This window comes from Epinephelus lanceolatus, chromosome 5 (assembly GCF_041903045.1).
Source record: "Epinephelus lanceolatus isolate andai-2023 chromosome 5, ASM4190304v1, whole genome shotgun sequence".
Lineage (NCBI taxonomy): Eukaryota > Metazoa > Chordata > Actinopteri > Perciformes > Serranidae > Epinephelus > Epinephelus lanceolatus.
The window spans coordinates 33,502,033-33,526,930 of record NC_135738.1 but is presented as its reverse complement, the minus strand read 5'-3'; the positions used below and the strand labels follow the sequence as shown (position 1 = coordinate 33,526,930).

The 24,898-nt window shown below is 41.4% G+C and overlaps 1 protein-coding gene across 7 annotated transcripts in view; it reads left to right on the top strand.

Annotated features, from left to right (window-relative positions):
- Positions 1-24,898, top strand: part of LOC117262684 (DNA topoisomerase I, mitochondrial) — a 51,419-nt gene that overhangs the window by 15,136 nt on the left and 11,385 nt on the right. For all 7 annotated transcript variants that reach the window (XM_078168108.1, XM_033635764.2, XM_033635763.2 and 4 more), the window contains 10 exons: positions 232-319; positions 448-578; positions 737-852; positions 5,103-5,224; positions 10,807-10,929; positions 11,056-11,243; positions 13,961-14,105; positions 17,057-17,200; positions 17,724-17,909; positions 24,708-24,776. In XM_078168108.1, the coding sequence (XP_078024234.1) occupies positions 232-319; positions 448-578; positions 737-852; positions 5,103-5,224; positions 10,807-10,929; positions 11,056-11,243; positions 13,961-14,105; positions 17,057-17,200; positions 17,724-17,909; positions 24,708-24,776 (1,312 nt within the window). The remainder of the gene's footprint in view (positions 1-231; positions 320-447; positions 579-736; positions 853-5,102; positions 5,225-10,806; positions 10,930-11,055; positions 11,244-13,960; positions 14,106-17,056; positions 17,201-17,723; positions 17,910-24,707; positions 24,777-24,898) is intronic.

Sequence of the window (24,898 nt, the reverse complement as noted above, 5' to 3'; positions counted from 1 at the left end):
TAAATGAGACCCCAGGTCTTTGAGCTGTGGATCGCCTGAACTGAAAACATTTACACGTAGCCTTTTCTTAATATTAGAGTCTGCTTAACAGAGTTGTTTTGGCATTTGAAACACGTGTTAACATTTGTCTATGAATATTTAAAATTGGTAGTTTATGAACTTCCACTCTTCATTTCTTTTTCCAAACTCTGGAAGCTCTTAGTATTCTGTCTGTGTTGTGGGTACCTGCAGCTCAAAGAAGAAAAATAAGCGACACAAGCAGGAAGAAGAAAGTGACGTAGAAATTCAGAATAAGAAGTCAAAGAAGAGAACTGAAAAGGTAAATGTCTGTCTTCCCCAGGTAATCTGTCTCCATCAGTACGAACTCCTGCTGTATGAAGTTTGCTAGAAATGCGGTTCACAGAGGGAATGTTTGAATTCACATTTCGAGTGTTTTTCTCTGCACAGGCGGTAAAGAGAGAGGAAGGAGAGCATCCAGTCTCTAAAAAACCAAAGAGGACAAAGGAGGAGATTGACGAGGCAAGACAGCTGAAGATCAAAAAGAAGAAGGAGGAGGAGGAGCAGAATCGCTGGAGATGGTTGGGAAACACTGCTCTTTTTCACTTTGCACTGCCCTGAGACCCATCCCTACTCTACAAACACACGCAATCAAACACAAACATGGGGAAATCGGAGAGCAGCAGTTTTCACTTTCTCAAATTCATCCTAAATTTTTCGTCATCTTGCTTTTTGTCAGGTGGGAGGAAGAGAAGTATGAAGATGGGGTGAAATGGAAGTTCCTTGAACACAATGGACCCTACTTCCCTCCTGAGTACCAGCCTCTGCCAGACGACGTTCACTTCTACTATGCTGGTTAGTTGAGCTTGAAAGTTGAATGTGTCAGAGAGGGTGATTGAAACATGGCTGAAAGGGTTTCAGTCACTCCACATGTTCTTACTTGTGAGTGTAATTTGAAATTCTCAGGTGCTGTTGTGACCATTCAGAGTAAATTCATATACTTTAAAGCACTACGCAGCAACATCAGTTTTTGATGATTTTCTACCATTGTTTTTTTTTCCTTTTTCTTTTTATATGTGATAGAGTCTGCTTTACAAAATCAGCGTAGAAGCAGCAAAAAAAAGACAAAACGTTGGATAACTGTTAAAATGACACAAAAGTGTTATTTAAGATCAGGTAAGAAGAATAGAGAAGGCAGAAGTAGAGACATCAAAATTAAAAATATGATGACAGCAAATCAAAAAGATGAAAAACAGACAGCAGCATAGAGCATAATAATACACATAACTTAAAGAAAGCACAAGTAAAAGCAAGTCAATGAACCACGAAGAAAACAAACCATATTATTGACAACACCAAGCTGACAGTTGGCTGTCAGTCTTTGTCGGGCCATCTCTGAGCGTCTGTCGCCCTAGTTTTTGCGGTGTGCCCTGCATGGTTGGCACTAGTTGGCCCTTGTCGGCTGCTGTTTGGATCAATGAGCATGTTGAATTGCTGGCGGAGCCTGTCGGTGAATGGGATCACTCTGATTGGCGAGTCAGCTCAGTGCATGAGAAGAGAAACATGAATGAGGAAAGCAAACAAACAGCTTAAGTAAGAGGGAGTGGGATCAAAGCTAACTTGTTACATTAGGTAAAATTATTTTATAGCCTTTAAACTCTTTAGCAGAAATGGCTCCTAATTGACCGTGTTAGTTTTTGCTAGTGCGCAGTGAATATCCTTTGTTCTTTCAACATCGGGTCGTGTTGTTAATGTGCATACTGGCTAACCAGCGTCTTGAATCCGTCCTGTCAGTCTTCTTGTTTCCCTTTTTCAATGACGTATACAGACTACTGCTACCTGCTGGTATGGAAAGTTATTTCCTCTTATGCCGGCTGAGAACGTGCTAGTTGGCCATTGGCTGTAGTCTTTGCGGTGTGTTCAAGCCCAACACGAGGCGCTGCAATAGTCTGCCTTAATCACCACTAGTTCTTTGATGAGGCTTAGGTGGGTTTGGGCCCTAAGACTTAAAGGTACAGTACAGGCCAAAAGTTTGGACACACCTTCTCATTCAATGCGTTTTCTTTATTTTCATGACTATTTACATTGTAGATTCTCACTGAAGGCATCAAAACTATGAATGAACACATGTGGAGTTATGTACTTAACAAAAAAAGGTGAAATAACTGAAAACATGTTTTATATTCTAGTTTCTTCAAAATAGCCACCCTTTGCTCTGATTACTGCTTTGCACACTCTTGGCATTCTCTCCATGAGCTTCAAGAGGTAGTCACCTGAAATGGTTTTCCAACAGTCTTGAAGGAGTTCCCAGAGGTGTTTAGCACTTGTTGGCCCCTTTGCCTTCACTCTGCGGTCCAGCTCACCCCAAACCATCTGGATTGGGTTCAGGTCCGGTGACTGTGGAGGCCAGGTCATCTGCCGCAGCACTCCATCACTCTCCTTCTTGGTCAAATAGCCCTTACACAGCCTGGAGGTGTGTTTGGGGTCATTGCCCTGTTGAAAAATAAATGATTGTCCAACTAAACGCAAATCGGATGGGATGGCATGTCGCTGCAGGATGCTGTGGTAGCCATGCTGGTTCAGTGTGCCTTCAATTTTGAATAAATCCCCAACAGTGTCACCAGCAAAACACCCCCACACCATCACACCTCCTCCTCCATGCTTCACAGTGGGAACCAGGCATGTGGAATCCATCCGTTCACCTTTTCTGCGTCTCACAAAGACACGGCGGTTGGAACCAAAGATCTCAAATTTGGACTCATCAGACCAAAGCACAGATTTCCACTGGTCTAATGTCCATTCCTTGTGTTTCTTGGCCCAAACAAATCTCTTCTGCTTGTTGCCTCTCCTTAGCAGTGGTTTCCTAGCAGCTATTTGACCATGAAGGCCTGATTGGCGCAGTCTCCTCTTAACAGTTGTTCTAGAGATGGGTCTGCTGCTAGAACTCTGTGTGGCATTCATCTGGTCTCTGATCTGAGCTGCTGTTAACTTGCGATTTCTGAGGCTGGTGACTCGGATGAACTTATCCTCAGAAGCAGAGGTGACTCTTGGTCTTCCTTTCCTGGGTCGGTCCTCATGTGTGCCAGTTTCGTTGTAGCGCTTGATGGTTTTTGCGACTCCACTTGGGGACACATTTAAAGTTTTTGCAATTTTCTGGACTGACTGACCTTCATTTCTTAAAGTAATGATGGCCACTGGTTTTTCTTTAGTTAGCTGATTGGTTCTTGCCATAATATGAATTTTAACAGTTGTCCAATAGGGCTGTCGGCTGTGTATTAACCTGACTTCTGCACAACACAACTGATGGTCCCAACCCCATTGATAAAGCAAGAAATTCCACTAATTAACCCTGATAAGGCACACCTGTGAAGTGGAAACCATTTCAGGTGACTACCTCTTGAAGCTCATGGAGAGAATGCCAAGAGTGTGCAAAGCAGTAATCAGAGCAAATGGTGGCTATTTTGAAGAAACTAGAATATAAAACATGTTTTCAGTTATTTCACCTTTTTTTGTTAAGTACATAACTCCACATGTGTTCATTCATAGTTTTGATGCCTTCAGTGAGAATCTACAATGTAAATAGTCATGAAAATAAAGAAAACGCATTGAATGAGAAGGTGTGTCCAAACTTTTGGCCTGTACTGTATATTGTGCAGGAATGTCCTAAAAAGCAATGTATCGACCAATATGAAATGAATCCCTCTCAATCATCACTTAGAGCCACCAGAAGCATGTGATAGTGTATTTATCTGCAGAGACCCTGCCCTCTGCCTGTATTCTCTTATTTTCTTCTTATTTTGCTGGGTTTGTGATGTTCCTGGGCACAGTGCACAGGTGAGGTCGGGACTATGAAAAGGTAGCGCCCAGGTGCCAGTCCGTAAGCAGCATACATATGAGAGGAAGCTATGAAAATTGCAGACACATTGCTGGCTTTACTGTTTACAAACAGTAGCCGACAGTTACTGCAAAGTATACCTGCATAGTGCAGAATCAGTGACTTACCCTCAGACAGCCCTCAGAAGCAATTTAAAAGAAGTTAATTCATTTCTCAAGTCACACCCAATTCATGCCTTGATTGGCTGGCTGTGTGAAGGTGAGAAAGGAGCCAGGGTTTGAACTTCTCTCCCTACCTCTCTTTTTTCATTTTTGAAAAAAACTATTTCTATCACTGTTCATTTCATTTCTTTTGTACACGCGGGTATGAATACCTTCGAGGAGAGACTCTCCCTGTATTTAATGATTATCGTGTCTCCCCACTCTATACCATGGTTGGCTTAGTCATGTAGAAGAGTCGTCGTCCCCCAGCAGGACAGTTGACCCCCAAAAAATGCAATGAAGCAATGTGTGGTCTGTTTGAAGTTCAAGAAGAAGTCTGGGGTGTTAAATTGTGTGGCGTTCCCCCCACAGTCACAAACCCCTGGCTTTCTGTACACATTTGAAAATGAGACAGGTGAATTATACTGTAACATCAAAAGAAACTCTTAGTTGCTTTAAAAATATACTGAAATCATCCAGATTCTCAAACTTTCTTAAACTTAGAAATCCAGACAGAGTGCAAGCTCAGATTTAGAGAACAGTGGACAAAGCTGCATTATGTAAAAAGAAGAGGTCTTGGAAGTGCGCAGATTTATGGATGAAAGTGTACTGACACACACAAACACAATACACACAAACACATAATTGCATCATTAGGACGTAGAAGGTGTGTTGGGTCAAACACTGATTGATGACTTTGATTGCGTTTGCTTTGTTAAGCAGTCAAGCCACAACAGTGTCCTACAGGGAGTCAGTTTGATCTGTTCATTCCTGTGCTTGCATGCACTTGTTTGTAGCTCACTCCTGGTAGTGGACTTGAATATAGATCTTTGTCCTTGTCTCTGAGCCTACCTCTATAAATACATGGATTAGTTTGACAGGACTCAAGAGGAGCTAATGGGTGTTAACAGCATGTAGGGTTTTGATCTGAGCTTCTAAAGGTGTGTGTGTGCGAGTTGTTTATGTAACATGTAATTTCAGACAGCGAGGCCATGAAGCAAATTAGGATTCCCATGTTGTTTTGTGTTGAATGAAATTAAAATGGCATGCTTGTGTTTGTTTGTGTGCAGGTAAGGAGGTGAAACTGAGCCTGGCAGCCGAGGAGGTGGCGTTTTTCTTTGGCCAGATGTTGGACCATGAGTACACCACCAAGAAGGTGTTCCGGGAGAACTTCTTTAAAGACTGGAGGAAGGTAAAGCAACACAGAAAGTAGTGATTTTGTCAGTTTAGGGAGAATCAAAAGCACCCCTAGCTGACCCTCTAAACTGACGCCCTCAGCTCAGAGGTTCATCCTGAGTATGAAAAATTAAATAAAGTGAGTTTGACATTTACATGAAAGAAGCCCTTTAAAAATTCAAATAAAAGATATTTCCATGCTTTACAGCAGTTTTGTCCGAATTCTGAATGTGAATCATCATGGTTTTTGTCCAGCTACATTTCCCCTGACGCTGCCTCGATGATGATGATGACTGGGAGCTTTGTCAACTGTAATTTTCCATGCACACGATTGCTTTGTCTACGTCAAAACTTAAAATGTTATTCTAGGGTAATAATGCAGTGTTAGCTCTTATAGTTTCAGCTCCAGACACACTCTCTTGATAACACCCAAGTACAGTATTAGTTGTTTGCATTCCAGCTTTGTTTTGTAAATTGCGGAATATACGTGTGTAAAGTGCGGGGTGAGTGTATGACTGTGGCTGGTACCTGCACGCTGGTGTCTGTCAGGATGTCCTCTGTGTAGAGAAAACACCGTGCTAAGCCCCAAGGCATATCATGCAGAATTAATTTTGCGCTGCTTAGTGCTCAATGCACTTGAAAATACGATTTGTGCGAAGGCATTGATATGCTAATCCATACAAGTAGCTCCCCTGCATATGAACAAATCCAATTAAACTGTTTTATTATAGCCGGAAAAAACTCTCCTCGCTCCACTGCCCTCAGTGCCCGCCCACCATTGGGTGTCAGTCATGCTTAGACACGCAGACCGCCTGTGTGTCCATACTGTCAGAGTGCTTCTGGAGAGAGATGTGTGTTTGTGTGTGTGTGATGATCTAGAGATATGTTTTTGCATCTCATTTCTGACCCTACACAACACAGTTGGACTATGGTCAGTGCTGCTCTGAAAAGTTTGATAGATGAGTCATTCTCTTTATCCTTAGTCATGTCTTCAGGTTAGATGAACCTTTGTTTGTCATATGGTTAGCCCCTACAAGTCTTTCTTATATTTTGATCTCAACATTGCGTAAAACTTTTTTGATACTGGTACCGATACGTTGACTTCGATGCTAGTTTGAACTTTACAAAATCCATTTCAACTAAAAGAAAATTACATTACACATTTTTCAGGTCTTACGCATTTTTACACTCAAAGCGGTTTCATAACATAAAAAATGTAGTAAACAACCATGTACAAGTTGTCCGAGTTTTTATGTTTGCCAAATGTTACCTGTTAAAATCCCCATCATCATCTAGAAACGAGACAAAAAAAAAATTGATCCACATTCAATCGTGCCATAAATTAGACAATGATGTTTGTCAATTTAAGAGATAATTTTGCAAGTCAAGAAAGTCACAGTTACTTTGCGCCGTGCGGTATAAATGTGACATAACAGCAACTCAGTCAAAAGTTAACCACTAAAATAACATCTAAAATAAATGAATTGCTTCTGAAATGTGGGGCACATTGCACCTTGCAGATTATCTGACAAAAATGATAGAAATTCACTTAATGTGAACACTTCCAAGTTCATAAAACAACATCTAAATTATGATAAAATTTCAGCTGAAATGGCATTTTGTGCTGTGCAGTATGAATGTAAACCCTGCACATTATCTGACAACAACTCACTTAAAGTTAACAAATAATATGACATCTCAGAAAAGATAAATTGCTGCTGTATTCATTTTCTAGATTAAGGTTCTGCCAAACCACACTGATTCTGTCTCTGATTGATCTCTCCAATTTCGCACCGTGCTGTTTCAAAACCCCAGGCTACTCAAGCAGGGCTCGACAGTGCGAGCGTTTCACTCGCATTTGCGACTAAAAATAGGTGTGTGGGAACTGTAAAGAATATTTAGGGGCACATGTGCACATAAAAAAAATCAGCCGAAGCAGCCTATATTTTTGTCAATACAAAATATGGTAATCTAACCGCAAATGTTGGAGGAACTCCAGCCGCCTTCCCTCTTCCCCGTGTGACACGGTTAAGAGCCACACCACCCGCGGAAGCGCTGCGAATAGCCTCGAAGCGCCGAGAAGTGAAGCCAGTTTCTTTTCGGCGCCCATGTTAACCGATTGTGTCATCCACACTGGCCGCGCCGCGCAGCTCCGCCGCCGGCCCTGCAGCGATCATTTCGGCGTCTGGTCTATTTTCTGCGCGAGCCACAAGCGAATGTGTCAAGCTGGGTAGTTACCCATGATGGAAAAACAGCCCCAAATGTGACAGAGACAACAGCTGGGAGCAGAACCGCTTGTCGACCAGTGTGGAGAAATGCGGGTCTGATGTGAACGGAAGTGCTCTGGCTCGCGGGAGAATTTTGGTGCGCTGCGCTTCGCAGGAAGGGCAGGGCAGGCCCTGGCGTTATGGGCGGTTTTCCAAGCCACTGTTGGCACAATGAATATAATGGCCGGGCTCCACCAGGCACGTCAGCGGCACGACACGTCTGCAGCACGAGTCCCGTAGCAGCTCGCCCCCTGTTAATCAATTACAGCGGCTCCACCGGCAACGGGAGTGGCGCGACAACCCCCGTCTGTCGTGCGACAACTCTCTATTTTACGCGGCTCTTCTATTTTTGTCACGCTACGCTCCCCTACGCGACCCTCCAGAAGATAAAAACTACTTGAAATAGTGTGCTAAACAAGCACAATGTGTTTTTAAATGAATAAACCATCATCAGAGGTGATATGTGATGATTTTTTTTCATGCATTTACCCATGTTTATCCGTGACATTGTGTAAATGTCCGTGGCGGACATTTGAAAGCGAGTAGATGACAAACAGTACAGTAAACTTGTAGATAACTCAAATATATGTAACAACTTAGGTGGAAAATGCTTTAACATTTCTTTCAGCCTACATGCAGCCTGTCGGCTCGGCGGTAAACAACCCCGCAGTTAGGGACCGTTCACCACGGTACCGCTGCTGGGCAGGGTGGAAGTCCTGCAGAGTTTCAGAGGACCTGGAGAATGTTTTAGGATAGTAATAACATTATATAGGATAATCATATTGCAAAGATAATATATATAAGCTAATAACATTAAAGACAAAATTAAATTGCAATACTTTTTCAAAACTTGATGATTTTACCTTTCTGTACATTTTGTATACAAATTCATTAAATAATTTTGCTTGTAAATGTCTATTTGCATCATGTTTATTACGGAAAACACATCATTTGATCAATTAACATTGTGCCCCTGAAGTTCTTTGTACTTACTTTTTCAACTTAGGAGCACATGTGCTCCTTGGGAAAAAAGTTAGTGTCAAGCCCTGTCAAGCATTACTGCAGGGAGCGGGACTGCTGTGTGACAACTGTCATGCAGCCGCCCGCCACTAGTGGGGGCTACAGAGCTAAGTGGCCCCTATATGAATAAAACACTAACTAGTTTAACCAACTAATATTTCTGGTGACAACTGGCGAGGGAAGGACTTTTAATTGTTTAGACGACTAATCACTTGCATCCCTACTATGCTCCATGTACAAATGTTAAATCTTCCCTGATATGTTTTATCCAGGGACTCCTGGTCTGTTTTTTAGCCTGGAAGCCAAAGAACCAGCAAGATCTCTTGCTTCAGTGAGAGAGAAAGCTGTAATGTCCCTTACATGACTTGTAGTTGTAGTTGTTCTGAATATGTATTTTCACAAGTTTTACAACAAACTGACTTTCTTTACTTGCAAAATTATCTTTTAAATTGACAAACATCATTTGTCTAATTCATGGCGCGGTACAAATGGGATCAAAAAATGAATTTGTCCCTCGCTATCAACTACTGTACATATTTTTTTTTTTTTTTTCAGCGAAAGGTCACATGGTGGTTCACTGGAATTGGAAGGACTTCACCTCTATATTGTCCTCAGTAATCTGGGTTGAGGGGGAATCTGGTGGTGGTGATTTTAAAGGAGGCTCTGTGGGTGGAGTTGAATGCTGAGAGGAAGATGGCTGCATTTGTTCTTCTTCATGCAGTTGAATATGGAGCAACTCTCTGCTCGGGCATTGCATTGTGCCCTATTGGGATCAAGCCTGATGAAAAGGAGCTATAAATACAGCTATACACACACAGGAGCCCCATCTCTGGGCGTAATGCAGTGTTTTTCCTGCATGTCTCTATGACGTGATGTTAGACAATCAATCACAAGCATTATTAGATCTTGGTAGGAGCATGCTGCATGCTTATTGGGTCACTAACGCTGATGAGGCGTACTCCTTAGGCATCAGTATTTGCTGCGCCTGACAATGCATTCTTCGATACTAGATAGAAGCAATTTGCTTGGTGCCATAAAAGTATCAAAGTTTGGTATCCAGGCCTAGTTTTTGAAGAGCACTGCTGTAGTCATGCGTGAAGACAATAAGATCAGGATGTCCAGCTCATTAAAAGTTTACTGTTATGTTCTGCCGCTGGAGGCCAATATGACCTTAAGAACAAACATCCAAGCAGAGATTTTTGCTCTGTGCAGGCAAATGTTGGCCTCCTGCTGCAATAGCTTTCTTGCCTGAGCCCATTTTAAAAGCCTCTCATGTTGTCATGACATTTAGCACCAAAAACCTTCAAGATGAACCATAAAGCCTTCACTGAATTGCTCTGTATTGCTGCCCTGATCGTGACCTCTTTGATGGGGTGACCCCTTGTGCAGTAACCATAGAAAGATGACAAATATAGTTGAAACTCAGCTGCTGCCTTCAGCATCCTGCTGTGTCAAGACTGTTTGTTAAGCTTGTTTGGTAGTGGCTTCTTGGAAGGAAATGTTCGTTACTCTGGCCTTTCATAATGATACCACTTATTTTCTCTGCTGTCCGCTCAGCCTCTGTAAAGATGAGTAATTAAATGAAAGGTCACAGATCTGCTTTGACCATGCTCATCTTATTTGGTTTTTATGATGCATCATTGTGTAATGTGCTATTTGTCAAAGGTTCTGTACTCTGTATTAACGGCTCCCAGTCAAGTGAATACAGCAGCATCGTGTGCAGATCCTTTGTCTCTTTCTTCCTTCAGTTCAGGATTTTGACTCGGCACAGAAGTGTTTGAATGTGCAAACTTTCTGTGATCAATATTGAAGCTTTGAGTTAGCAGTTCATTTGGTTTCATCAGTATTTCCCAGCGCTGCTGAGACTGAAAACCATTGAAGTGTAGATACAAAGATGTGTATTATTGCCATCATTGATGCAATTTATTCAGAGTTGCAAAGAGCATTATTCTGGCAATCCAGGATGCTTGGGCTGCAACTAATGATTGATTTCATTACAGACTAATCTGATCATTTTTTGACATATACGATTGATTGTGACCTGGCACTGGATAAGCTGAGGAAGATGGATGGATGATAAATTGTTTTGTATATAAAATGTCAGAAAATAGTGAACAGTGCCCATCACATGATAAATGACTGATTTATTATTTAAGATTTATTGATGATGAAACTTGTTGCAGATTCATTTTCTTGAATTGTAATATTTTTATCACTAAAGGATGTCCCTGTTTTTATGCAGATATAACTGTTCCAAACTCAAGAAGCGATCACACTGAAGCGTCAGATGTGTCTGTTTATGTCTGTTTAGGAAATGACCCATGAGGAGAGGTCACTGATTAAAGATCTTGACAAGTGTGACTTTGGAGAGATCCACGCCATGCACAAAGCAAAGGTGGAGGCCAGGAAAAACATGACCAAGGAGGAGAAACTGGTGAGACTCTTGATTACCATAACTTACAGTACTTCTCTTTTTGTTTGTGTCTAAAAAAGGTCAGCGTGGATCATTTAGATTCAGGATTATTATTTAACAAATGTCTTTGCTTTATTTCTGTTGTAGGTTTTGAAAGAGGCCAACCAGAAGATAGTGGACGAGTACGGCTACTGTCTGCTGGACCACCACAAAGAACGCATCGGCAACTTCAAGATTGAACCTCCAGGGCTGTTCCGGGGGAGAGGCGAGCATCCCAAACAGGGCATGCTGAAGAAAAGGATCCAACCAGAAGATGTCATCATCAACTGCAGCAAGTGAGAGTGGAGCAAAGGGATTGAACTGTATGCAGATTTGTGTGACAGTGTAATGATGCATAAGGAAAGGCTTGTCTGATGAAAAGCAGGATTTATTAAAACTCCGGCACCCTAGCTGCTAAAAAAATCCGGTTGTCACATCTTTTGGTGTGACCTTCTATCAGGGAGACCTCAATACACAAAGTCTTTAAGCGCTATGAATCATAAGGAAATTAGTCTTTTCAAAAACATCCATTATGATGTTTCGTAGTGTGCAGCAATGCATATCCATATTGACGGCTGCACACAAAAGGGATGTTTTCAACAACAGTGGGTACATTTACATACACACTAATATTCCACTATTATTCCCAATATGACTAATATCTTGAATTTGATGCAGGTCATGTGAACAGTATATTGCATTCAGGTATTCCAAAGTCGACCTTATTCCGAAAGCATTTCCAAAAAAGACTTGTGGGATATGCAGGTATTATTCATGTTTTAATAGCATTATTTGGACATGTATACAGCGCATCTGGAAAATGCTTCTCAAGTGGGGTTTTTACCGTAGTTTGCAACACACAGCCTTTTGCCTGTGTACAGTCGGCTCTGTGTATTGTCATGGATACTAGGGTTGGGTCGGTATAGAAAAAAAAAAAAAACGGGCTGGTTTTTGTTAAAAAAAAACAACAACAACAACAAAAAAAAAAAACGCATCAAATCGGTAATACCGGATTTTTGCCACTTGGAGGCGCAATTGACTCATTTAAAATAAAAAACGACCTTAGGACAACAGAGTGACAGTAACAAGTTGTTTCTTTTATTCTTTACAAATAAATTTTGCAGCTTACTCAATCAGTGCAAACAAGGGTTGCCTCCTTCGTCTGGCTCAAAGCCAAAGTGTTGCCATAGTGGCGCATTCCTTGATTTCGTCGAGACTAAATTGTCCGCCATTATCGACTCCCCGTCACTATTAAACAAACTCCAGGCTACAGTAGAGGCGCATGCGCACTCGCCCCTCCTAGCTCAGTCCCCGCCCCACCCCCCTCTCTCTCCTGCTTGCTGTGCGCTTGGTGAAGAGGCAGACACAGGTGCTCACAGACTCGGGCTTACTATGAGCGGACTATGTGTAAAAATGTCCGTGAAAAATCCCTGCGATGTGAAAAATACATGCCGAACAGTCTTTTGTGTGACACTGGTGCGCAGAGCGAAGTCCGCGCGGTCGTGCTTTGCGCGCACAGGGCTTGCGGACGTCCACTTTTACTGGGCGGACCTCCGTGTATGTTCTACCCAAGTATGCGGTCCGGTCGTCTCAAAAAATAAAACCCGGTCCAAGACGGAGTACCGGACCGAATTGGTATTACCGAGAACCGACCCAACCCTAATGGATACACTGTACACAAACCAACTTAACAACAGTTTACAAGGCCAGTGTAGAGATGCATGCCCAAAAGAAAAGCACACATTTCTGGTGAGAAGGAGAAACACACATACTTCTAAAAATAATGAAAGGCTTGGATTTCAACAGGGTTTTTGGATATACACAAATATCGCAATGCCAACCTTTTTAAGAAGGTGGTTGAAGGAATGAAAGAGGGAGGCTGTGTTCGTACGGTCCAGAAAGTCTGCCATGGGTGGAAAACTTTTTTTTTTAAAAATTCTATTTTAATGCAAAGAACTAAAATAACAAATAGGCTCCAGCCGTTCCAGTGTTTGATATTTTGATGTAGTAAACTGCATGTTAGGGTATGTTGATCAGAGTTTGCACGGCTGCATGTAAATGGAAGTATTAGTGAAATATTCATTTTCATTAGCCATGAAATCATATATTGTCTTTTTCAGAATTAAAGCAAAAACTGCACTATTTTGTGCATGTAAACGTACTCAGTGTTGTAACACTTTTCCAGTCAAAGTAGCTTTTATAGGCTTAGCTATAAAAGTAGCTAGAAGCCGACAGATGACATCATGTTCTCATTGGCATACCCATGACTTAAACCTCATTAATTTGTATGTAGGATAATTGAAGCATAACTACTTTGCTGAATAAGAAAAATCCTCAACAAAACATTTAAATAGCATGATAGCTATGGTGCTTATACTATGGTGTGCCTCTTTGCCACACTTACAATCTAAAAAGCAAGACTTAACTTCACTTAACTTAAGTTCTTGAAACTCACTACATCTTAAGTCCCACTGTTGCGATGAACAGCATCTCCTCTCTTGCCCTCCTTGTCCCACACCTACTTACTGAGCACCGCATGAGGAGAGAGGGATGAGAGGTTTCGCACTGTTGGCAGAGCTGTGGACTGCGATTATTCCGAGCAGCATGCATGGAAATGACTTACAACATAATATGTTTCTGGCTTTTTCCCTGATGCTCTGAATAAGTTGCAAAACTTGTCGCTCGCAGCTTTTCAGAAATAAAATTGCTAAGAGGATCTGAAAAATCACTAAATCTAGTGAGAATGTTGCCAAGTTGGCAGCACTGTTGGGTAATCTCAGAAATATGGTGAGTTCAAGCTGTACATCACTCAGCATTTGTAGTAATGCATCACTTATTCACTCATAGTCGCCTGGCATGTTGAGGAAGATTTTGTACTTGAATTCATCTCACATAGCCGGAGATTACGACTGCAGTATCCATGCTGTAGCATGTGCTCCAATGTTGTGACTGCTTACGCTCACATATACACACACACACATTTTTTTTCTTGCTCCCTCTGTTTCATTGACAGAGAAGCCCGTATCCCCGTGCCGCCTACTGGTCACCGCTGGAAGGAGGTTCGACATGACAACACTGTGACATGGCTGGCCAGCTGGACTGAGAACATCCAGGGCAGCATTAAATACATCATGCTCAATGCCAACTCAAAACTCAAGGTAGCCTGTCAGTCTGCTGCAAACAGGCAAAAAATGCTCCTAAATATGTATAGTGCTTATACAACCTTCCCACAAGCATCTGAATGCACCACCAGTAAAGTCTCACCCATACATGTAGCGTGTGCTCAACTGCTAGCTACTCAACAAATCAAACCCTAAAAGGAACATTACTCGGCACACTGGATTTTATTTGTCAAGCAAGTTTTACAGGTCCTTAACTTGTTGTTTTTTTTCCCCCATACCAGGCTGACGTTAATGGAGGCCCTGACGTTAATGGAGGCCAGTCACTGCCTAAATACATTCATCAATCAAAACCTTACAGTCTGCCTTGGAAAATAGTCAACAGATGTTGTATTTAGGATACAGTATCCCAAGTGTATGGTGTTTTCAAATAAGCTATTAAGCTTTATTGTTCAAGTTTGCTTTTTTTCTTGTATTATTCCATAAGCAAAACACCACACACTGAAAACCCCATTTAACAAAATTGTGAGAAATGTAGGTGCCAGGTTTTGATGTGGAAGAAGAATGTGTGGAATAAAAAAAGATACCTCTGGGTCTGCTGAATAGATTTTTATCTTTTCTTTTCTTTTCTTTTCTTTCTTTCTTTCTTTCTTTCTCTCCCAGCTGGTCCAGCCACAGGGTCCAGATTCCTCCGTAGTCATTAGTTTAAGTTGCACACAGTTTAATATATTCAGCGTCATACTTGCATTTGGTCATGTCATTGAGCAAGTTCGCTATCTCTCTCAAGTACCTGACTGTTAGTCACTCAGTCTACAGCAGGAAATTGCACTTCAAAATAAAAGATCTGTGCTTAAAAATAAAGTGTTACTACAAACCTGAAAATTTCGCGAGTCACTTACAGTCCATTCAGAATGAACTTCCTGCCTAGGGACCACAGATGCAAATTGGCTATTCAGCTAACTCCAGTATAGAACCTGTTCTGTACATGGTCCCTGTCAACTAAACCAATAAACTAAACTAAACTAAACCTGCAACCCACTTTTGGACTGCGACCTGCTAATTGGGAACCACTGCTTTAAAGGTCAGCCTAGTTCCAGTTGACTCTTGGCTAAGTCCTGCCCCTGTACGCAGACTGTCAAGTCATAATGTAGCATCTGGCAGCTCAGATCAGGGTCTGACAACAACACAGCTGTGCTCCATTGACTCCAATGCAGTTGTTTCAGATACCCTTCATTTTTTGGCTGGTGTTGTGGATTTGGAGCTAAATGTTGTGCCTGGGGCATGTCGTGTATTAATGATACTCGTTAGCTGGAGAGGTTGGAAAAAGATATACGTTTCTTCCTTGATCCAAAACCAAACTCAAACCCTGAAATGTGCAGGGGTAGCTAGCTAGCTCCTGAAGATATAGCCTACTGAATGTATACACATACTGCTTTTGCTTTTTTAATGATTATCACAGTGAAAAAAAGACCGACCCTGCTCAACCAGCTGTGTGGCATCACAGTGTGTGCAGAATAATGATGTTTGACTTCCCCTGGAGATTCCTGTGGTGGAGGCCCAGGTGCTGGCAGCAGCATGTGGGCAAAGCCAAACACTGTTCATCTGCACACACTGCAATGCCACAACTGGTTTCCCTTTATATTTATCATCTCCTGTCTCGATCAGCAGTGATGTGGTGGTTCACTTTTACACTGTCATTGGTAGCTTATAGTTCGGTTTTAGCTTTTAACTATGTTTGTCTTTTTAACCTGTTTTTCCTGCTGAGTGAGTTTGACATCCTGACATGTCAAACTGTTTTTTTAAACCCCTCTGTCTGCTTCTCTCTGGAATGACTATTTCATTTTTCCAAAAATAGGATAATATTTCTTCAGGGAGTGCAGTTAGTTATAGTGTGGGCTCCATGCTTACTCCGACAGCTTGTTGGACCATCATAAAGGGGCGGGGCTTAGGGAAAGGTCACTTGGCAAATAATGTCTAAATGGTGCTATAACAGGCAGAGTACAGAGATACATTCTCTTGAAATATAAACAAGTAGTGCTAAGATTTTATCAGGCAAGATGTGCAGTCCAGTCATTTAAAAATGAAGCCACACCACCAAACATTACAAAAAATTACAAAGGAAAAATCACAAGAGGTGTAAACCTAACTCTCATTGTGAATGTTGTTCTACAAAAGTGGTATAGAAAGGCTAGTCCAAACCCTACTTACATTGATTACAAATCAAACCTGTGCTCTTGTCTTATTTGTTTAATAATTCAGAGGCTGTCATCTTGAAAGCAGCTTGTTCCCTTATAGGTCCTGACACCGCTGACTTCAGACCAGAACTATTATTCTGATGTTAGGTCTGTTCTGTATGACTACAAGCACTAAGCACGCATCCTTGTCATGGTCAATAAAGCCCAAACTGTTTGTGTAGGAGATTTGCATTTCAGTTCAAATATTTTTTGTTTCTAAAATATTTAAATTCCATCATGGTTTTGTTTGGAGAGTAAATGGCAACCTTGTGAGCTGTGTGTTGAAAAAGACGTGTGCAACATCTTGTCATTCTTTTACCTTCTCTCATTTCTCTTTTGCTCTCCTCCGTGTACTCACTCTTCGTCTTCCTCCTTTCCATCTTTCATGTGTAAAGGTTAAGTTATTCCACTGTTGGTCTCCATGACAATGTGCGTGTGTTCGCTGATGGGGAGTTTAATTGTGTCTTAGTCTCAAAACATAACCAGCAGCAAACAAAGAAAATTTTGTTGTTGAAGTTGTGCTTTTAGATGAGCTTTTTTGCATGATACAACAGCCTGTTTGTCATGATTACCATTTTGAATCATGTTTTTATCTGACACTTTTCAATGAAAATAACTCAGTGTTGTCATTTTGTTTCTTTTCTTGTCTGTTTCCCTATTATGATGCCCCCTCACTGTTTCCCTTCCTGCTCTCTGTTGCTTTCCCTTTGTCTACATCCCTCTTCCTCCTCCTCTTCTTACTTTCATCCTACAAAGGGAGAGAAGGACTGGGAGAAATACGAGGTTGCTCGGAAACTGAAGTCATGCGTGGACGACATCCGCAACCAGTACATGCAGGATCTGAAATCTAAACAGATGGGCACGCGACAAAGAGCTGTGGCCCTCTACTTCATAGACAAGGTCTGGTTCAAGACAAGTAAAGATGTAGCGATTAGGATACCAATTTTAACACATTTACTCACCACCAGTGCTCGAAATAAACTGCTGTCAGTTTCCCAGATTCTCCTAAGTGCTTAAGTCTGGTACCAAAGCCATGTGAACATAATGGAAATCAATGCGATGTGTCTTGATTGCCTTTTCTGTTTTCTCACATAGCTGGATGAAAGATCTTTTGCAAAGAGATAAATGGATTATATGTAGCCACTTTCTTCCAGCGACCCCAAGCTAATTATCTCGGCCTGCATTGAGTGAAATGATAGATTGAGTGTGTGATTGCTTTTGGCTCATACCAAAGACTATTTAGATTCTGATTCTGCTTTGTTTACAATGCAGGTCTTTATTCTACTCCTTGTCGTATGTGTGTGCACTGTATTTAATAGTAATCTGATTGGCAAGTTTGTTCTGTGAATGGGGCGTATGGTGGTGAAAGCATGTGTAGATTTGATGTGTATTTGTCTTTGTCTTGTGACCCCAAAAAAAAAAGCTGGCACTGAGAGCTGGTAATGAGAAGGAGGAGGGAGAGACTGCCGACACAGTTGGTTGCTGTTCACTACGCGTGGAGCATATCACACTCCACGAGCAGCTGGAAGGCAGCGAGTGTGTGGTGGAATTCGACTTCCTGGGTAAAGACTCCATTCGCTACTACAACAAGGTCCCTGTCATCAGAAAGGTAAAGGAACAAAAAAGCTCACAAAAGCACTTTTACCCACACATTGTTCCTGCTTTCATGTGTTTGCTTGAACCGGAAAATATTCTATAAACAACACCAGTTAACACAAGGCAACTCTGTCCGTTCTCAGTAGAAGCAGACCTCGGCAAAAAAATAACATAAAAATAACAAGTGCTGTTCATTACGAATTCATTTACAAAACCAATATATCTCATTATAATAATCTAGATTTTGCCCTTTGGGTTTTGGCAGAAGTCCCTGCAGAGAAGGTCACTCGCATGCATATCAACATGCAGAGAGCCCGAAGCAGAGAGGGAACTGAGAAATGTCCTCCGGGCACAGTTGTAGATTGGATTCCTGTGGCTGTGGTGGTTTAATTTGTCTGTCTGTTAGAACTGTTGATGTGCCCTTCTGCTCGAGTCTCTGCTCTTGGATTACATGCTCATGTGGGTGAATTCTTAACCCACTGACTGAGGTAGCCTGGAGTTGGCCTGTGCATCTGAGCATCATGACATGGTTCCATATCCTGGTTGAGGTTGTAAGTAGTGCCAAAGCAATACGGTGCCTAAACTTTTTTTTTTTTTTCTTCAAATGAAGCAGAAAACGACGGTCAAAGATTTGAAAGAACTGCTTTTTTATCAACAAAGGGAAATTTGAACTTGTAATTGAACAATGTCTCCTTAACTCAGCAGAGACCCGGCAGCCAGACATTTCTCTATTATCCATTTAGGAGCCGCTGAGATTGTCACTACAATAAAAATAGCCCTCTTAACAGTCCACCTTTAGGGAGCCTGGTCATTTTCCAACATGAGGCAAACTTTGCTTGCCAACTTCAAGGCTAACCCCCTTCACATTAATCATCAGGTGGTGAGCAAAAGGTCTTGAGGAGTCGTAGCATTTATTCACTGATTAACAGCCTCAACAGTTCACATATTGTACTGCTGCATTTAACTTCATACTCACTGCTCCGGTCACTGCGTCCTCACTGTGACCATGACCTGCGCACATCACCCTTCTCTCAAATATAATAGAACAAGATGGCACACCACTTTGTGGTGCTCAAAGCGCCAAGAAAATACATTTGTACAATCGACAGCAATGTCTCTTTTCTGAAATCATGACCTGGTAACTCAAGATAATCCACAGACCTTGTTGTGAGCATTTTCGTGGAGAAACTATTTTCTTTCTACTGAATTACAATCGCCAACCGTATCACTATGCAGAAGGAAGCATGAATCTACTCATGAATGAGAGGCTCGTGCTCATGACAGCACAAAATGTAAACATACCGTTCCCCTCGGCTGAGCCGTAACGTTAGCTAGCTCAGTGGTGCATGGTGAGTTCACAGTAGTTGCACTTCCTTCTGGATAGTGATACGGTTGGCGGGTGTAGTTCGGTAGAAAGACAAAACAATCTAGATTGATAAATAGCACTACAGGTAAGAGGAAAAACATGTATTTTAAATTTTGGGGTGAACTGTCTGTTTCTGTTCTTATTTCAAATTGCCTGAGGACAAAAAAAAGTCCAAATCTAAGCAGCGGAGGCAGAGAGCAGCTGAATTTTAGTCTGTAGTACAGGTCAAGCTGGAAAACACTGGATCCTTCTTTTACTATAATACAACTTGGTAGCATCCTTCAGTAGACCCCAACTTGCTTACTAAATGTCCAGTTCTGTCAGTCCACACCTCTAGTTTGTAGTCATTGTGACATCACAACCACAGAAGATATCATACAACAGAGTTTTTCCCCCTCGTGATTTGTAGGGTTGTGGACTGAACTTTTAAGGATAATGACTGAATCACGTTGGTAATACTGAGTAGCAATTCATGTTAAATCAGTTGGTTCAGAAGGGAGGCAGAAGCATTGCGAAGTGCCCTGAAGCCAGGAAATGGGCCACGGACCTCTGTCGGCTACCCAGCGAGCAAAAACTATTGCTGCAGCACTGATAGTGTCGGTCTATCTGATCTGTTTTCTTTCCTGTTTCATTTAAGATATTGCTTTGTATCACTGCTGTTTGTGATTGTGTTTTTTAAAATTCGTACCTATTCCACGTATTTGTTGGTTGTGTCTAAACAGAGAGAAATGAGTACACACACACACATAAACACACACACACACACACAGGCAAACAGATGGACCGACAGAGACACTCTATGTGGGATTAGAAAAGAGCAGAAGAGTAGAATTGCTTGCTGACTGCAGCTTGTTCATAAATTGCATTTCATTATCAGCCTACAGAAAGGGTAAAGTATGAAAAAAGGTACCGTGTACTGGAACTAATCTAAGGTACCAACATCAATACTAGAATCAGTGTCAATGTGAACAGTACAGTGGTGTGCAACTTTACGATCTGCAGCGCTTTTGACATTCAGGGGTGGTTTTCACAGTGTAAAGATTGTGATAATAGGAACACTATTGAAACTTCCTAAGTATATTCATAGTCTCTCAGCTTTTTCACAGTTGCAGTATGTATTAAGGTTGTTGTATTTGAGGTTCAGGGCTTTTCCCGATATTTATATTGTTAATTAATTATTTACAGATTTTTTTAAATCACTAAACACGTATATATAGCCGCATAGTGTTTCAAAACTTTGACATTGACAAAATCTTGTGAACAGTTTGAGTCAGTCTAGGTGGCATGCTTAGTTGACGTTAGTGTAAGAACTTCTCTTTGGCAAGGCTTCATGCTGTCAGGTGTATTCACAGTTTAAACTACTGCCAGTGGGACGGACTGCCACGGATATTTTTAAAAGAACAGAAAGTAATTAAGTATTGCAGTAGCTCTTGTCAGTTGTTAGTTTATCTGATACAGTAAATGATGATGCACACTATAATGAGCAGGTTGGCCCAGGCCACAATACAAGAAAACACAAATGCGTCTAGAAACTTTCTCTTTTTTTTTTTTTTTTTTTGGAGTCTTGTTTAGTTGTCTGCAATCTGTCAAACAGCTGTCACATTTGTGTGTGTGTGCATGTATGCATATGTAAATTTCCAACCCCTCCTCTGGTCTCAGCCCGTGCTATCTTCTGTTCCAGAGATGGAAAAAGAAATGTTAGCACCTGACAGCCAAAGTGTTTTGTTTCTTGGCAGAACGTATAATTATTCAAATGAGTGCATTCAAAAGCAACACATTAGCTAGAATTAATTAGTCCCTTGCATATTTTAGCATCATCAATTCCCAGGGAAATCAGTGAGATTGCTGCTAAATGTCACTTGGAATAAAATGGAACAAGGATGGAGGGACGGAATTTCTGTTTCTAACCTCTGGAGGGGTTGAAATCATTTAATCTAATACTTGGGCTTATGTGTTTGGCTATATGTAGTGTGTATGCAATTTGTTGCTCCTGCAAAAAATTCTGCATGCAGGGCAGCAGTGCATCGGGCACTACACGAAATGAAAACAAAAATGGCAACAAAGTAGAGCCAAGCTATACATTATATGGGCTGCCAATACTGTATGTCTCAAGTGTAATTAAATGGAAAGAAAAAGTGTTACCATTGTTTCTCAGGAGAAAAGGGGGGTAGCCATAAGGGTAATAAGCCAGGTGTTGCCCGATTATTGGCCTGGGTTATCAGCTATTAAGCACTTTTAGGTTTATTGGAAACGTCATGTTTTTTACAGGCCACCGGCGTATCCACCGTGACGTCACCTATCAGTTTGTTGACTGCCGTTTTGAAGCCTCGTGTTCAGCATTTCAGCCATTGCCATCTTGTTTTTCTGGAACTAGAAGAGACTAAATTTAAATTAGAGGGTGGATTTGACTCATAGACAGTAGTGACACCTCGCAGACAGCCTGTCAGTCAAGCGGCCCTGCTCTTGATTTTGCGTAACTTTAAGCATTAAAAAATAGAAATGTGTGAGTTTAAAGTTCAGCCCCCAAACAGTTGTTATGAGTGTTGAAATTAGCTATAGAGACCAAAAACTGTTTTTTGCACCATGCTGTAAACATGTTTATTTCAGCTGTAAAGTTGGGCAATGTAACATTGTTTTTTGAGTCAGCCTCAAGTGGCCATTAGAGGAACTGCAGTTTTTGGCAATTCCATGTTGGCTTCGTTTTTTCAGCCCTGGATGTTTGTGAGAAATGCGTTGCGCTGGACTGTAGTCACCACTTGTAGTCATACTCAGTGTCCTGCTCATGATCGCATACACATCTGGAATATTAAGGCCCAAACATACTCAGGCAGAACGTACGCGGAGCGGACTCCACGGAGGTCCGCCCGGACCAAAAGCGAACGTCCGCAAGCCCTGTGTGCGCAAAGCTCAGATTTTATGACCGCGCGGACTCCACTCCGCACACCAGTGACTGCTCGGCATGTATTTTTCACATCGACGTGCAAGAATTGTGGGTAATGTAGTGTGTTTCACTGACATTTTTACAGTAAACTACAACGCGGAAGTGCGCTCGACTATGGAAGCCTGAAGGACTGCGGACATTCCTCGCGGAGTCCGCTACGCTTATAGTATGCCCAAGTATGTTCGGGCCTTTAGCCTATCAACACTGCTGAAGGCCAGTCGTGCCAAACGCAGACTGGAGCTACTCCCGTGAGTGAGCCGAACAGTATCAAATCTATGACAGACGATATTAATGAAGTTGTGATAGACATCCTCTATGCTTCAGTTGCAAAAACACCCATTGTTTCCACTGGTACATCCTGCCATTAGTAGTGGTTAGTGGATATAAGTTAAGTTGTATGAGGAGGAGAACAAGATGATGAAATCCCCCAGGTGGGATTTAAAAGTATGCCTTCCTTCTTCTAAATTTTGACACTAAGACTTTTATTTTTCCTTAAAGGTATACCAGTTCCAAATAACAGCCATCTCCTTAATTACTGATAATCTGTATTGACCCTGAAATAACCCTATCTGTCAACCCCTAAAATAAGCCATTGCTTATGTGTCTTTTCCAATAATTGATGTCTACGCTCTCACTGATTTGCACCTCAGTGTATCTGTTGTTTAAAAATAAGTCCCTACTTATTACTCAATTTGTAAACTAGATAGAACGCTGAATTATTTTATCAAATGGCCCCGCGGTGTGAGGACATCTGTGAATGCATAAACGTATTGTGTTGGGTACCTTCAGCCTGCTGAGCATTTATTAATTTATTTTCTAAATGAGTATTTCCATTCTTAACACACACACGCACCCAAACACATCACTAAACCAATTAGGCGAGCTCACTTTGGAGTCTCTGCTTCTCTGAGACTTTTAGACAGACACTGATTTACATTTTCATCCCGAAAGCACTTGCACTTTAGGTTTTTATATTTTCAGTTTGTTTGCCAAGGGGAACAAAATTGCCACGCAAATCAGCCTGTGAATATGTCAGTGTGTTTTTTAAAGCAACGCATCTGTTGCTATTAATTGGCGCCTTGCATATTTTACAAGTTTATTTGGGGAGCAGTGAATCTGTGGAAGCCACAGAGTCGCTGGAAATGTCAGATGTAATTGTGCCAGTTTTACTCCTCTGGCTCTGCTGTAAGATGGACAGATGAAGTCAGACTCCAGATACACACACACACACACGTATTGTAATGTATTTGTATAAATGTGTAATTTGACTTGTAAGCAGCCTTTAAAAGATTATGTTCACTTTCTGCTTTTCCCAATGAATATATTAATACACTGAATGCAGTTTATAACGAATATGTTTGTGTTAGAAAAAATATTCGAATTGCAACAGTTTGGCGTGTGATGTTGGTTGACTTGTAACTAGGGCTGCCCCCGACTAAGAATTTTCTTTGTCGACCAATAGTTGTCATTTAGGGCCATTAGTCGAATAGTTTCCTGCATGTTTACAGTATTTATTTAATTATTAAACTATTTTATTATTTATCATATATTCATTATTTTGGGTGGGGCAACACAATGGTTTGAGGTCAAGGTGTGAGAAAAGATAGCATCAGTAACATTGTTAACACTGTGCTACATTACAGAGAAATACAAACCGTACTAATGAACCTTCATTAATATAGGCCTATATTTTATCTACGAGTGCACGTCACACACTGAGCGAACCGCCTGTTAATGACGCTGTCGGCAAAGCAGTAATGATTGTGCTAAGTGGCTAACAGGCATGTAGCTACTTACATGTTTCAGGTGATATGTCATGTTTGTAGTCAACGGATGAAGATGAGTTTACATATCACCTTGGGTTCGTCCTTGTTATTAACTAGCCTGTGTAATAACCGCAGGTATCATTCCTGTAAATTAAGGCCCGTACACATGCCGCCTCTTTAACCGCCTAGAAAACGCGAGGTTGGGCACTGGACGCTACTCTTGTGCCTTTTTTGTGCCAGCTTTCAAGAGCGCAGCAGCAGGTTGCATCTGAGGTTGCTAAGCAACCTTAACAAGCACCATATAGTCTATTTACCTGAAATCCTGAGTGCAGTGCTGATCTTCTTCCAGGCGCTGTTTATAAGTGTGTAGGCCTATCGTCCGTGGGACAGATGTAAAGCCCTGGGTAGCCCTGCACTAACATGATCAACTTTTCTCTATGTCGGCTGTGATTGGTTTATAACGCGACTCCTGTCTGACTGCTGAGCGTGGCCTCTTCCTGTATCTGTTCTTTCAAATTAAATTCCTACATGATCGAGTCATATAGATTCTGATTTATTTTGACATGGTGCAGCTCCTAATTTTTTTTGTTTTTTTTTTTCTTTGTTTTTTTTCCCTACGACTAATGTTCTGGTCATTAACGTTAACCTTATTAACCTACTCATAACCGATTGTATGGTTTGCTGTTCCCAGTTCTTACAATACAAATACATGATCATTTTTTCTGTATATCCTTTCAGGTTTTTAAGAATCTTAAATTGTTCCTGGAGAACAAACAACCTGGAGATGACCTCTTTGACCGCCTTAATGTAAGTGTCCCATTTTTACATGTTTTGAGTTATTCTAACCACCCGTGATGTTTAGTTTTGAATCTGTTGTGAAACATTCCCACACTACATTTTAGCATTAACAGAAAGGAATTAATTAAAAA